This window comes from Varanus komodoensis, unplaced genomic scaffold (assembly GCF_004798865.1).
Source record: "Varanus komodoensis strain SLA01 unplaced genomic scaffold, ASM479886v1 scaffold20_1, whole genome shotgun sequence".
NCBI classification, from domain to species: domain Eukaryota; kingdom Metazoa; phylum Chordata; class Lepidosauria; order Squamata; family Varanidae; genus Varanus; species Varanus komodoensis.
The window spans coordinates 12,259,881-12,272,874 of NW_025335587.1; the positions used below are offsets into that span (position 1 = coordinate 12,259,881).

Below are 12,994 nucleotides of genomic sequence, written 5' to 3' on the forward strand. Positions count from 1 at the left end.
TTTGGGTTATTATTACTGGAGATTGAGGGCCGTGCGCTGGAATTTAAGTAGTGGGTCGGATCGGAGGTATACGTTTCCTGGCAGATCACAGCAGATCTGCTTTTTCAGGCCACTCCAGTTTGAGATGGAATATGCTGGTTGTCGGCTCGCTGCCTGGGTAGTGCAGCCCCTTCCCCGTTCTTAGGTCTCTCTTCTTCCAGGGGTGTGGTAAGCGAGTGCAAAAGAAGAGGTGCGGGGGCAGAGGGCCGCTTTCAGTGGTGTTGTGGGTTTGGGGTCTGCAGCACTTCTGTTGGCCCTTCCCTTCGGGTTGATAGCGCTTTTCCGGCTTCAGACATACAGGGGACCTTCTGCCCCCACCCTCCTTAAGTCCCAGGCCATTTCTGGGGAGAAAGCTTTCCCCCCAAGCCCCGTCAGAATGAGGCCAGTGGCTTGGGAGGTCGAGTCCAGGGTCCCGGCGGATGTGGGACTCCATCTCAGGGTGGAAAGATGAAGCACAACAGGTCAAGATGTTGGGCGATCTCGAGATGAGCAGATGGCCAGTAAAGCGGCCTGGTGCCACCGTTGGCAAAGAGCCGCTTCCCTGCCAGGGACCCCAGGAACATCTGGTGGCCACCAGGAGCACCGGCTAGGCCACTCTCTGGTGGCCGGGGGCCACGCATCCCGGCCTTGCCAGGCTGTCCGTGCTCCAGGCATCTGCCCTGCTCCCATTTAAAGCTCTCCAAATGGGGCATCATCACATCTTGGGGTGCCCAGCTCCATCGCTGAGCTCGGTGCCCTGCAGAGGGCTCTTCCCTCGCAGCTGTCCTGACTCTCCCACCCCTTGGGTCCTACCCGTATGGGAGAGGAAACAGGCCCTCCCCACTGGCTTTCCCATGCACCATGCACTGTTTCATGCGCGTCTGCCTTGTCTCCTGCAAAGAGTCCTGGGCAGTTGTCCTATGGCAGGCCAGAGCCCTGCACTCCCCTTGGCCCTGTGCAGGTCTCTAGCCAGGGATCCCCACATGCAGACCAATCGAGGCCGCTGGTTGTCAGGGGCCGGGTTTCCCCTTCTCTCTTCCAAACAACCAACAGCCAGTTGGCAAAAGCTCTACATTTCCAGAGATGCAACTTCGTCCATCCAGCCAGCAGAGAGAGAGTCTCTGAACATGCACAGAGTGGTTTGCTGAACCCAAACTAGAAACCATTCCCGAGAATCTCCTTTCGAGTAACCCTGGACCCCAATCCTCTGGGAGTGCCCCTCTGAAGACGGGCTTGCCTCCTGGCTGTACACAGGCCCTTTCGTTGGCCAGCCCTTCTGTCCCGACGCCTCATGGGGTCAGGGATCGGAGCAGGCTCTTCCGGCTCCTCTCCCACGTCCCCTCCTGGCACTTCCAACCCCTGTCAATTTCCAGGGCCTGCCTGAACACCTGGAGACATAGAAACATAGAACTTTAGCGAGTCAGAAGGGGTCTCTCGGGCCATCTAGTCTGACCCCCGGCTGCAGCCAGCTCCACTCATGACATGCCTACCACGTGCATGTCCAGTCAGTCCTTGAACACCCTCACCAAGGGGGCTTCACCCACCTCCCATGGAAGCCCATTCTATACCTTAGGGGTCCTAACTGTCAGGAAGTACTGTCAGGCATCCAACTTGAACCTTGGTTCCCTGAGCTTAGCTCCATTGGAACACATCCTGCCCTCCACCGCAGGGGGGAAAGGTCATGACCCACCTCTGCGTGGCCCCCCCTCACATACCTGTGTCTCGCCAACAAGCCCCCTCTGAGTCCCCTCCTCTCCAGGCTGAAGAGACCCAGCTCCTTCAGCTTCTCCTCATACGGCTTCCTCTGCAACCAGCCACCGTCCTTGTGGCCCTACGCTGCACTGATTCCAACTCGCTATTTCCCTCTTGTAATGAGGGGCCCAGAACTGAGCACAATACTCCAGTTGCGGGCGCACCAGAGTCGTACAGAGTGGCAGGAATACCTGTCTCGATCTAGAAGCCACGCTTCTGGTTATAAGCCTTGCACTGTTGCTACCTCTAGAAGGAAAATAATTTTGTCTCTGCACTGATACAGATGCTGGAAGCGCCTTTCGAAGGGGGCAGGATCCGCAGGGAGCACTTTCATGTGCATTCTGCAGACCCTCATCCTGAGAGCACCTCCTTTCACTCCTCTCAGCGTCCTGACTCGCGCACTCCCTCGCTGCTTCTAATTCTCGTGCCGTAGACTTCACCATAGGCGACTGGGTGCCAGGCTCTCCCCTGAGGCTGGGACTTGAAAGGTGAGGGCTGCGGTGAAGGGACTGGGCCTTAGACTTTCGCTTTTCCCAGCCACCACCCCGGGCTTTCCTCTTTGTCCTGCCCAGACAGCTGAGTGATGGGGTGCCGAGCAGATGCGGCACTTAAAGCCTCTGACGTCGTCCGACACCAGGGAGCCAGCCTGCCGAGCACAGTCGCTCTGTAACTTTTGTTTGTTTCAGCTTCGTTTCCCTCATTTCAGATGAGGGTTTGGGGGCATTTTTCCACCAACTGCAGTGCCTGTCTGTCTCTGCGTTTTCAGTGTATTCCATGCCCTTTTTGCCCTGCATAGTATTTCACACTTGCTTTCTTTCCCTTCATGGTTGGAAATCTGGAGTCGCTTTTTATAAGGTCAGCTCCTTTTGGAGGAAAGGCCGCTGAAGGTTTAGGACAGCTTCATACTATTTTGCTTAGGAACATTCTGGTTGAGCACTTTCCACAGGCTGCCTTAGCAAATACACCGCTCTTCTATCCAAGGACCTTTAGATGAGCATTTCAAAATTGAAACTGTTCTCGGCACCGTAAAATCCAAAACTCTAGCAAGCCCACCATCCATCAGACAAGGCAAACTGGTTATGAGCTTGCCTTGCAGGTATGACTCTCAACGTCCATTCTAGGTGGGAAAATGATCTCCTAGGTTTTTATTAACTGAAGATTACATCCACCTCTGTTGGAAATCCAATTATAACGTATTGGAAAATAGCTGTGTTAAGGTTTTATCTACCTATCTATTTAGCTAACTTCTCTAGGAGAGGTTCTCATCACATAAATGAAGATAATTATATGATTGGTGAAAACTGGCAGAGTCATTGCCTTCCATCACAAAAGTTGTTTAAGACATTCAGTACTAGCAGCAAAACTTTAAACCTGGCCTGGTACCAAACAGGCAGCCAGTGCAAACAGGCGGCCAGGCGGCGGCAGTTCCCTCGACAAAAGAGCTGCAGCTTTTGGCACCAGCCGAGTGGCCACTTCCCAGGCAGCTTTAAGGGTAGCTCCACCAAGCATGCAAGCTGAAGCAAGCCAGGCCTGAAATTACTCGTGCCTGTACAGCTATGTGGCCACGGAAAAGCAGTAAAAGGCATGCACAGGCCTTGATTTGCATGAAGGAACAGATCATGATCTAATTAACCATGGTTTGTTGAATAGTGGGTTATGTGCAAACCCGGAATGATAGGCTAACTGTGGTTCTTACCTACAGACAAGCCATGAAGAGAGCTCATGGTTTGTTGTTGCCTTGTGCGCCCTGAGTTGCTTAAGCCATGAGTGGCTGGTGGTTATATGAGCCCAGAAACATGAGTTGATCACAGGTTGTTTTGCCAGGCTACCGAGACAGCAGGCAAAACAGAACACCAGCCACTTTCTGTAGTAAAGATGTTTGGGATACAGAGAGAGAGAAGGTGAATGAGGAAGGATGCAACCCAGCAACAAAAAAAAGCAAACTAAGTAAACAAGCCAGTTGTTTGTTCTGTCATCTGCCAGACAAACCTTGGGTACAGCAACAAACCATGGTTTAAATAAGCCATGGGTGAGCATGGTGCGTGAACCAGGCCTTGCCTAAGGCTGTGCTGTCCCACGATGCAAATGGAAGCGACTTGACCTTCTATTGAGCACGCACACAAAATGCTTCCCCTCATTTTCAGGATGGGGAGGGGGGCGAAAGAGCGCTTCCCATGCTGTCCTTGTGGCAGAGGTCAACCTATCGCCCCTGCCCGTGGGGGCCTGAGAGCTGCTGAGGGTGCTTCCTTTGGCGAAGACCGGGAAAGAGGAAGGGAGACGCAAGGCCTCCAGGGCGAGCCCTCACTCCGGCTCCTCCCTGGAACGGGCCAGCCCTTTCGCCCTGCTGCCCTTCCAAGGTCCTCCTGGGCCAAGGCAGGGCCTTGTGGGAAGGTCCATCCCACCCTTGGTTTTGACCCATCATCGCAACGCTCCCAGTGCGGTGGCCAGGCGGGTCTCGCGGGGCCAGGAGCTCTGTGAAAATCGGGCTGGTCGCAGTCCTCCGTCCTTCATCCATCGCACCTCAGCCTGCGAGCGGAGGCCGGGGCGCCTTCCCCACAGCCCCCTTCCTCCACGCAGTATGTGCGCCACTTTCTGGCCGTTTCCTGGCTTTTGCGGGGGCTGAAGTCCCAGTGTGGGTCTTCGTGTTCCAGGTGCCAAACGTGCCTGCAAACCTTTATTGGGTTCCAGTGCAGGTAACCATAGACAGCAGCCTTAAAAACACCGAAAAGCAGCCCTCAGTTCTCACTGATCCCGGGGTGGCTGCTGGTGCTCCAAAACCAGGGAAGATTTTCAAGATTCGAAATGCAACATTCCATCCCTTTCGATCTTTGCTTAAACCATCTCTGCAGTTGGGTGCTGCGTGAACCCCTGAGCTGCTCGGTCGCCTGAGCCAAACAAACCCAGCTCTCCTTTTCGCAATCTTCCTCTGGCCATGTTTGAAATGTGTTTTATTCTGGTGGGCTTCTTACGTGGCCAGGACCTGATTCCGCCCAGCTCTCTCATTCCTGGTGCTTTTTCTCCAACACTCCTAACGGTTTTTAACTAGTCTGTGTTTGTTTTGTTTGTTTTTAAGTTGGTAATTATAGTAATTAAGTATTTTTAGCTGCCTTGGGCATTTCTATTTAAAACAGAGGGAGGGCTGGAAATCTTTTTATAGACCAGTGACGTGTACGATCCTATCCAGAGCTACTCAGAAGTAAGCGGCAGTGTGTTGAATGAGACCTGTTCTCAGGTAAATGTGCTGAGGATTGCTGCCTGAATCTAAAGAAGTTGGAAACCCCTCATGGCTCAATGAAATGAGCCACACCGTGTGCCCGGCTGCTCGCAAAGAGTTTGGCACTCGAAGCAAAGCGGTGCTTTCAGACTCGCCACCCCCAGCAGGCAGCTCTGCCTCCCACTGCCTGAAGAATACACAGCCACACTCCATATGGATGGCAGCAGTCTCTTCCTGAATATATCAGATATTTCAGTTGTTTGAAAATACCTCTTCTCTAAGTGAGCGTCTGATACATGGACGTATAGAAAAAAATCCAGCACCTGGTTTGGTTGAGCAGGTTCGATATGCTCGAAAAGGTGTCCATCGCGGCAAAGGTTTTCCTTTTGTCCTGATTCGTCTTTGTCTCTCCTCGTACGCTCATCCTTTCCTCCGTCGTTCCCCTTTTGTTTCCCCAGCAGCACCAGTAGTATTTCTCTATGGGGTTTCCTTGCATTGCATGGCCAGAGAATCGCATAGGAGGCTGAGAGTCCTTCAGGTTGAGCTTTCTTTAAGCCGGCCCCAAGGATGAAGTTAGAGGAGCAGCACTCCACCCAGCACCACGCAGTTTTCTTAACCAGGCAGCCGTCCTTTTGACCTTGCAGTGGGTTAAAGGACGTGGGTCTGAGAAGAAATCTCTTCATCATGTACGGAATCCATGCCGTCCCTGACAGTGTGCAGTGAGCAAGATGGATGATCTGCCACGTCGGTCCCGCGCATGGGCGCATCAGGGCAAATTTACAGTGCCGTTCGTTTGCTGCTTGCCATACAAAAATAACATTTGCCGGGCTTCGGATGCTGCAGCTGCACCGCGACCGGAGGCCAAGCAGAGAAAAGAAATTAGAGCTGTAGCCCCTGAACGCTTTGAGGATTGCATATGGACTGAAGTGCTTCGGAGAGCAAAAGGGATGTCTTTTGTGCATCTTTGATGAGGTGGCCAAAGACAGACAGACACGATTTATTTGAATTGAGAGGGACCTTTATAGAAATGTCAGGATACCTTTTTAAAATATAATTTGATTTGTTTTCTTTAAAGCTCAGTATTGAGTCAATAGCTTTGATTGCACGGAGCTCCTCGGTCATTTCACTCGGCAGTGTTTATTATCGTATTTGGGAACCTCCTTAGGAAGAAGAGGCACAGGGAGGGTTGGGCTGGATTCTTCCCACTGGGGGCCAGAGAGAGGCCCCCCGCCCAGCCTCTGTGCCTCATAACGCCAGAAGTTGGGGGTCACCTGGTGAAGTGGATCAGTGAGAAATCCAGGCTGGCAAAAGGCTTCTCCGCACCGCGTGCAGCCTAGGCTGTGGAACTGGCTGCCCTAAGATGTGGACTTGGCCACCAACCTGGCCAAGTCCATGGAGGAGAAGGTCGTTCATGACAACGAGATTTGGGGGCCATGTGCCATGTCCAGGATCAGAAGCTGCATCCTTCTGGAGCCCATTTATTTTATTAATGCGCATGTATTTATAGGCTGCCTATAATTGCCGAGGCCTTCCTAGGCAGCTTACTATACATAAAATGTAGTAACAGAGTAAAAACACATTACAACCAATTAAAACATAACAAATTAAGCATCTATAAAAGCAATTAAAAAGGGCCACAGCATGCAAGCTAAAAGTTTAAAAATTTCCTAAAAAGCTATGACTTTGCCTGGCTCTGAAAGGAAAATAAAGATGGCACCAGGCGAATTTCCCTAGGGTGGGAGTTCCAAAGATGGGGGTTTGTCAGAGTATAATAACAGGGGTGGGGGGCCTTGTGCTCTTGTCCAAGGGAAAACCCGGCTGGCATGCAGGCTCTTCCCCACTCTTTGCTTGGACAGAACTGTGCCCCGATGCCTTTCCCAGAGTCCTTTGCAGCACACGGGCCCTGCAGCGGCTCGCAGCATGCTGGGTTTGCAGGTCCCGCCGGCAGGTGAAACTGCACGCAGACGAGCAAGGAGCCGCACGGCCTGGTGCTCTGGTGCCTCCGGAGCGGGCGCACGCGGGCCCTGCCGCCTGGGGGTTGCGAAGAGGGCGGTGGTCCCCGGTGCAGAGCGAGCGTGTCTGTACTTACTTGCTGGCACCCTGCGGGGCGCGTGCGCCCCTGGCATGGCGGGTGACTCCGCAGCTTGCTCTGCTTTTCCCCAAAGCAAGTATGAATACTCACATGGGAAAAAGAAGCTCGGAAAGTGACCCTTCATCTCTTTTGGCAGGATCGCAAGTTCTTATTTGAGCAAACATTTGGCCGAGGAGAGCAGAGAACCTATTTTAGTCCTTTAGTTGAGTGTATTATATATTTTGCTTCTTGCCCAGATCCCATGGCATGCAGCTAGGAATAGGCAGAGTCAGAACATTGCTGATGATGGAGCTCACCTGTTCCTGTCTAAATGGGACCCAAGACCTAGGGAGGCGGTGGGCTTTCCTGCACTGGAGGAGTTCAGGGTGGAACTGGACCGCCCTCGGAGGGGGATGGCTTGACTTGGAGTCCTGCATTGAGCGGGGATTGGACCTGAAGGCCCTCTGGCCCCTTCCAACCCTCCTCTTCCACGATTCCGTGGGCAGGCGAATCCAAGCCAAAACAAATATGAGGAGACACACCAGCTTCCTCACTGACTTATCTGAAAATCTCCAGCTCAGAATCCAAAGGCCATTTTCCATTTTCAGCCCAATTCTTGCCACCAGTGACTGATGGGAAGAAACTGAGTGCCGATTTCTGCTTGGCCAAATGGAGACTGCATAATACTAAAATACTTGTTCTTAAAGAATTTCTTGTATGTAGAAGATACATTCTACCAATCTCTATTTATTTCTTTAGCATTTGGCTTGTCATACTTGGACTTGTGATATATATTAGCATTGTGCCCATCTCTGTTGAACAGGGACACCCCCTGCTTCCCATACTTTTCCTCGGTGACGCACCATCTCATGTCTGTCTCTGTTTCCCTTTTCGGGTTGATGTTGCGAGCGCTTCCACTGCTTTCATTTCCCTCCCATGGGGCTTTTAAAGATTTCGGGAACGGGGGGAGGCGGAGTGTCATGGCCCTGTTGTACACAAACAGGCCTGCACACCTTCCCAGCAGGCCCATAAGTTCAGCCAGATGGACGGCAGAGCTTGGATTCTTTGCCAGAACTCTCCCATGCCCAGTTCCACGCGCCCGGAGCCCGCAATCTTGTGTTGCCCGCCGGGGCAGGGGTTGGGGCACTGACAATTTTGCTGGGTGACGAGAAGTCAGCAGTCTGTCCTGTGAAATGTTGGCAGCGTATTGCTTGCAAGAGGCAAAATTCTGCTCAGGTACCTCTTTGCAGCACCTTGCCTGGCTGCTCCCAATTCCTGAAAGAAACGTTAAGACCTGCCTGGTTTGGAACACATGGGGGGAGTAGAGAAACAAAAACCCGTTTCTGAGTTTTACTTAATGGGACATTCCTTTCATAATTACTTTCCCATCTCCTACACCATTTTTCTTCCTAGCTGTCAGAACTTAACATTATCGGGACAGCTTTTTGTTTATTGACAAAAGATAACTCATTAATAAGCAAGATGCATTTTTGCTTGAGGCCTGACCCTCAAGAGGAGGCCAAAGACCAGCTGTCCTGCTGCGCTTAAAAAATGTGGTGATGATGAGGGACACGGGGGGGCGGGATTCTCGATTTGGAGATGCGGAGTCAGAGTGCTCTGTCAGGCACACGGGTTGCTCTGTGTGTGCAGACCATCCGGTTTTCATGGACCCGCAAGGCAAGCACAAGGCTGTGTTGGACATGGCCAGTTTGTGTTCCCTCCCTAACACACCCACCCCTTCGCCACCTCATCGTCCGCTACTCCCGCGCACAAAGAAACGTTTGGCAGGGTCACATCGGGGTGGGGGGGCATGGGCTATATTGATCTGTGGATTATAAATCGGGCCACGAGAAAACCATCGTTCTATTCCCGGCACCCTAATGCTAGCCCTCTGTAAACAGTCTTGTAGCTAGTAAGTGGAGAAGTAAAGATCCTCCCAACCTAAAACACAGACTAATTAAAGCTTGAAAAATTGTAGAAAGTGCAGACTGGAACAGAATATTCACACTTCAGAGAAAATGGAACGTGGAGATACATTTGCCTGTGTTGTCTGCATTGCTATAAACAAGGGGTTGGACCCTTGTTCCCTCCAGATGTTTGAGACTAGGAGTCCATCGGCTGCAGCCAGCAGAGCCAATGGCCATTAGTTGTGGGAGATGGCCACAACGTCTGCTCACTGTGGTATGAGCATCCTCGTGTTAGCAGTTGTACTTCGAATAATGAAAACGTTGGAATTAAGTCAAGCGGTTAGATTTTTTAAAAAAGACCAAACGATCGGTTCTCATCGAACTCTAGATGACATGAGCTCTCTGAGCTCTAGAAAGAGTCTTTCTGTCTGCACCAGGCTGCTGGCAAAACCCCGTAAGTGCTTATAGTTACAGCGCAAGGGTGGCACAGAGAACATTTTGGTGGAAATCTGCCCGCAGAGAGCCCCTTGCTCAGGGATGTATGTGCTCAGGGTCCCAGGTTTGCTCTCGACCGGAGCGCTTGGAGAAGGGTGGCTGTCGGAGGGGACAGTGTGCAGTTGGGTGCGCCTGAGCTCACACGAAAGCGACTTCAGATGCTCACTGCTGTGTGTGCCTTTTTATAGCATTGAGACGTCAGTTTATTTTTGGCACGGATATGGAGTCTGCTAGAGTCTTCGAGTAAGAAAACGTTGCCAGGCATTTAGCCAGGGCTTAAAAGAGGGGATTTAATGGTGAATGTGGAGCACGGGCGAGGGTTTGGTGGTCCTTGGCTCAGGGAAGGGGGACCTTGATGAACAAGCTTTGCTTAAGCCATGTTCCCCCCCACTTTTCCCCCCGTTGCTTTGCAGACAGCACCCCAAAGACCTCTGCGAGCTGCAGCCCCGCTCCCGAGTCTCCCATGAGCTCCAGCGAGTCCGTGAAGAGCCTGACAGAGCTGGTCCAGCAGCCCTGCCCTGCTGTGGAGACGAGTAAGGAGGGCCAGCTGCAGGAGCCGAGCGGGCCGTCCGCGGCGGATTGCCCGTCCACAGCGCCGCTGCCCCTTCCTGGCCACTCATCGCTCAGCATCCAGGAGCTGGTGGCCATGTCGCCGGAGCTGGACACCTACGGCATCACCAAGCGGGTCAAGGAGGTGCTCACGGACAACAACCTCGGTAAATGCCTTCTTGCTTAATACAGTCATTCTAGGAGATTGAGGGGTTTCTTGAAACCAACCGCACGGTTATTCGCTTTTCACTATGCTGGGAACAAGAACGGTGCAGGCAACTGGTTTTGGACAAAGGCGCACTGGAAACTCTTTGGGGAGTCAGGCCAGGCGTCTTCCAGGGGCTTCAGAGTGCAACTCGCAGCACCCCCAGCCAGCCTGGGAATTGCAGTCCGACACCCCTGGAGGAGACCAGGCTGCGGAAGGCTTGAAGCAGGAGAAGGGAGCTTTATGGCCAGGGAGGAGGGCGATGGCAGAAGCTGCCCACTGTCCCGGGGCAGTGCGGAAATCCCTCCTGCCTTGACCCTCGGAGCAGCACCACCAGCACTGTCACTTGTCTCAAGGTTCCACAAGGGCCAGAACCCCCCGATATCCAGGCCCACCTCTTGTCAACCCTCCACTGGCCATGTACCCACCCTGGCGCATTTGGGGGTGAGGGCTGCATCCCAGAATAGCCAGAGCCCCTGAAGGGGGAAGCAGGGAGGGATGCAGCAGGGGCGGTCAAGAGAGCAGGTTTTACCCCGTATGGAAAAGCCCCCCGTGCGAGCTGAGGGGATGGATCCCTGTTTGTACTGAGCAGGCAGCCTGCAGCGTCGCCTCCAGGACGGCCTCCCCGAGATCTCCACAGAGGCCCGGGGCAGTGTTCGGGATGCGCGGTCCGAGGGCGGCTCACGCGAGGCACACGGGCACGGGCTTCGTTCGCTGGGCATGGCCAGCGGCAGATTTCACGAAGGACGTGGATGGTGCCCGTCCCGCTGATGCTGTCACACTTACGCTCACAGACGTGGCCCGGGGCTGGGTCCCACACCACTCACGTCACATCTGGACGGTTCAAGGGGGTCCCTTTGCCTGGGCCCACACCTTTCCTCCTTGGACCAGCCTGGTGTGGGGCCCCCTCACGATCCCGGCGACACCGTGTGGCCTCATCATCCAGGCACGCCCCCTTCCGTAGCCTTGCATCACCGGCAAGCGGCTGGCACGGATCTTTCACTCCATGGAGTTCTCCCCCAGGGGAATCACACACGGTTTGCCGTTGCCAAGAAGGCAGCTGGGGGCACAGGCCACCCGGCCAAGCGAGAGGTCAGGGAATGGCCATTTCTGTGGGCCAGCCTTCCCGCAGAAGGAGCTCCCACACCAGCAGGCCCCCTTCATTACTGGCAGCGAGGCGGCGGAGAGGCAGTGGGGGGAACTTTGTAAGCATCGGCTCTCAGGGAACTGCACTGCTTTTCTCTTGATATGGCAAGGTCCAGGGAATGAAGAAAACAAGTTGTTTCACTTATACCTCTGGGCATGTTCCTCCCCTACTTGGCTACTTCATACAGTACGTGGGTGCTGGGGAGAGGCGCATTGTTTTCCGTAGATTCCTTGTTCCTGAGAAGAGAGGAAAATGGTACTGAAAGGCACAGGGATACTTTTCTTCTACTTCCTAGAAACTGTCTGTATAAATTAAGTGTTCAGCAACCAAGCTGCATTGTTGTTGCTTTGTGACATCAAGTCGTCTCCCAACTCATGGCGGCCCTGGGAACGAGGCCCTCCGGAACGGCCACCCCATGACACCCCAGCGTAGCTGTTCTAAATTCAAGGCTGCCGCTTCCTCAGTGGTGTCCATCCATCGCTTATTGGTGGGTTCAGGAAAATACGACAGCAGCACACAGTCGCAAGCCCGGTGCCAAGTACAGGTGGAAATTTGGCCCTTCAGGTTCCCCGTCATCAAAACTTGCGCCACCACGTAGGAAGATATGAAGCCGCCCTTTAGGTATCCCTCGCCGTATTCCTTAAGAGTGTGATTTCAGACATTTGCCTTGGAGGCCTTCTGTACTTTGTCTCTCAGAATTTCAGGAGGTGCAGACCCTCATCGGTGAGATAAGTAGATCGACACAGACATCTGTGTGTGTGTACGTGTGTGGTATACATGTACACACATACAGTGTGTACACCACACAGATGGCATACATGTACACACATACAGTGCTTTTGAAAATGTAGGGCTGTTCTCCAGTTATGCCAAGACACCGAGCTTGGGCTGCCCAGATCGGCCCAGTTGCTCGCTCGGGTTCTGCGATGGGAGGGTAACCATTCTGTTGGGGTGAAGTTGCTGTATTCCAGGCAGCAAGGGTGGTACTCGTAGGGGGCCTGCAGGGTGGTGTATGCTTTGTCGTTGCATGCTCGATGCAGGGACGCTGGTTTACTGTCAGCCATTCTGCAACCAGGAGAACCAAAACCAGCAGGTTCACTGTGCGCAGAATAAATTCCGCGAAACATACGCAGGTGAATACTGAGAAGGCACAGTTCACGGATGCAAGAGAAACATTAGCCAAAGCATTAGCAATTGAAGATGGTGCCGTGAGCACTTGAACAGGTACTCCAAATTGCAGTCTAGCAGCAGTCATGAAGTTTGCAAAGGGGAAAGAGGTGCTTGGGAATCTGGGTGTCTTTGGTGGGCTGCAACTGGGACCAGAGAGCTATGCAGTAGTCCATTCCTCCTCCCCACATCCACCCAGACCCCCTCTAGTTTTAGGGACATTAGTAGACGCTGCCCTCATTTTTGCAATTTTTTGCCCCCTGCTCATTAGGACTAGAAACTTGGTTTTTTAAAAAAAAATCAAAAACAAATCTGAGCTTCCCCAGAGTCCATTGGCTACTGTGGATTCCACACTGGAATTTCTCTGCGTGTTTCAGAGTGTGCAGAAAACCAGGGTCCCTGATTCTGTCCTCCTGCGCTCCAGGAGGAACATGAAAAAAGTGCTTTTATTGACTCTTGTTCTGATGTC

At 52.9% G+C, this 12,994-nt stretch overlaps 1 protein-coding gene across 6 annotated transcripts in view; it reads left to right on the forward strand.

The window, feature by feature from the left end:
• Positions 1-12,994, forward strand: part of CUX1 (cut like homeobox 1) — a 300,846-nt gene that overhangs the window by 233,160 nt on the left and 54,692 nt on the right. For 5 of the 6 annotated variants that reach the window (XM_044429825.1, XM_044429827.1, XM_044429826.1 and 2 more), the window contains one exon: positions 9,871-10,173. The exons of the other annotated variant lie outside the window; for it this stretch is intronic. In XM_044429825.1, the coding sequence (XP_044285760.1) occupies positions 9,871-10,173 (303 nt within the window). The remainder of the gene's footprint in view (positions 1-9,870; positions 10,174-12,994) is intronic. 6 annotated transcript variants of the gene reach the window in all.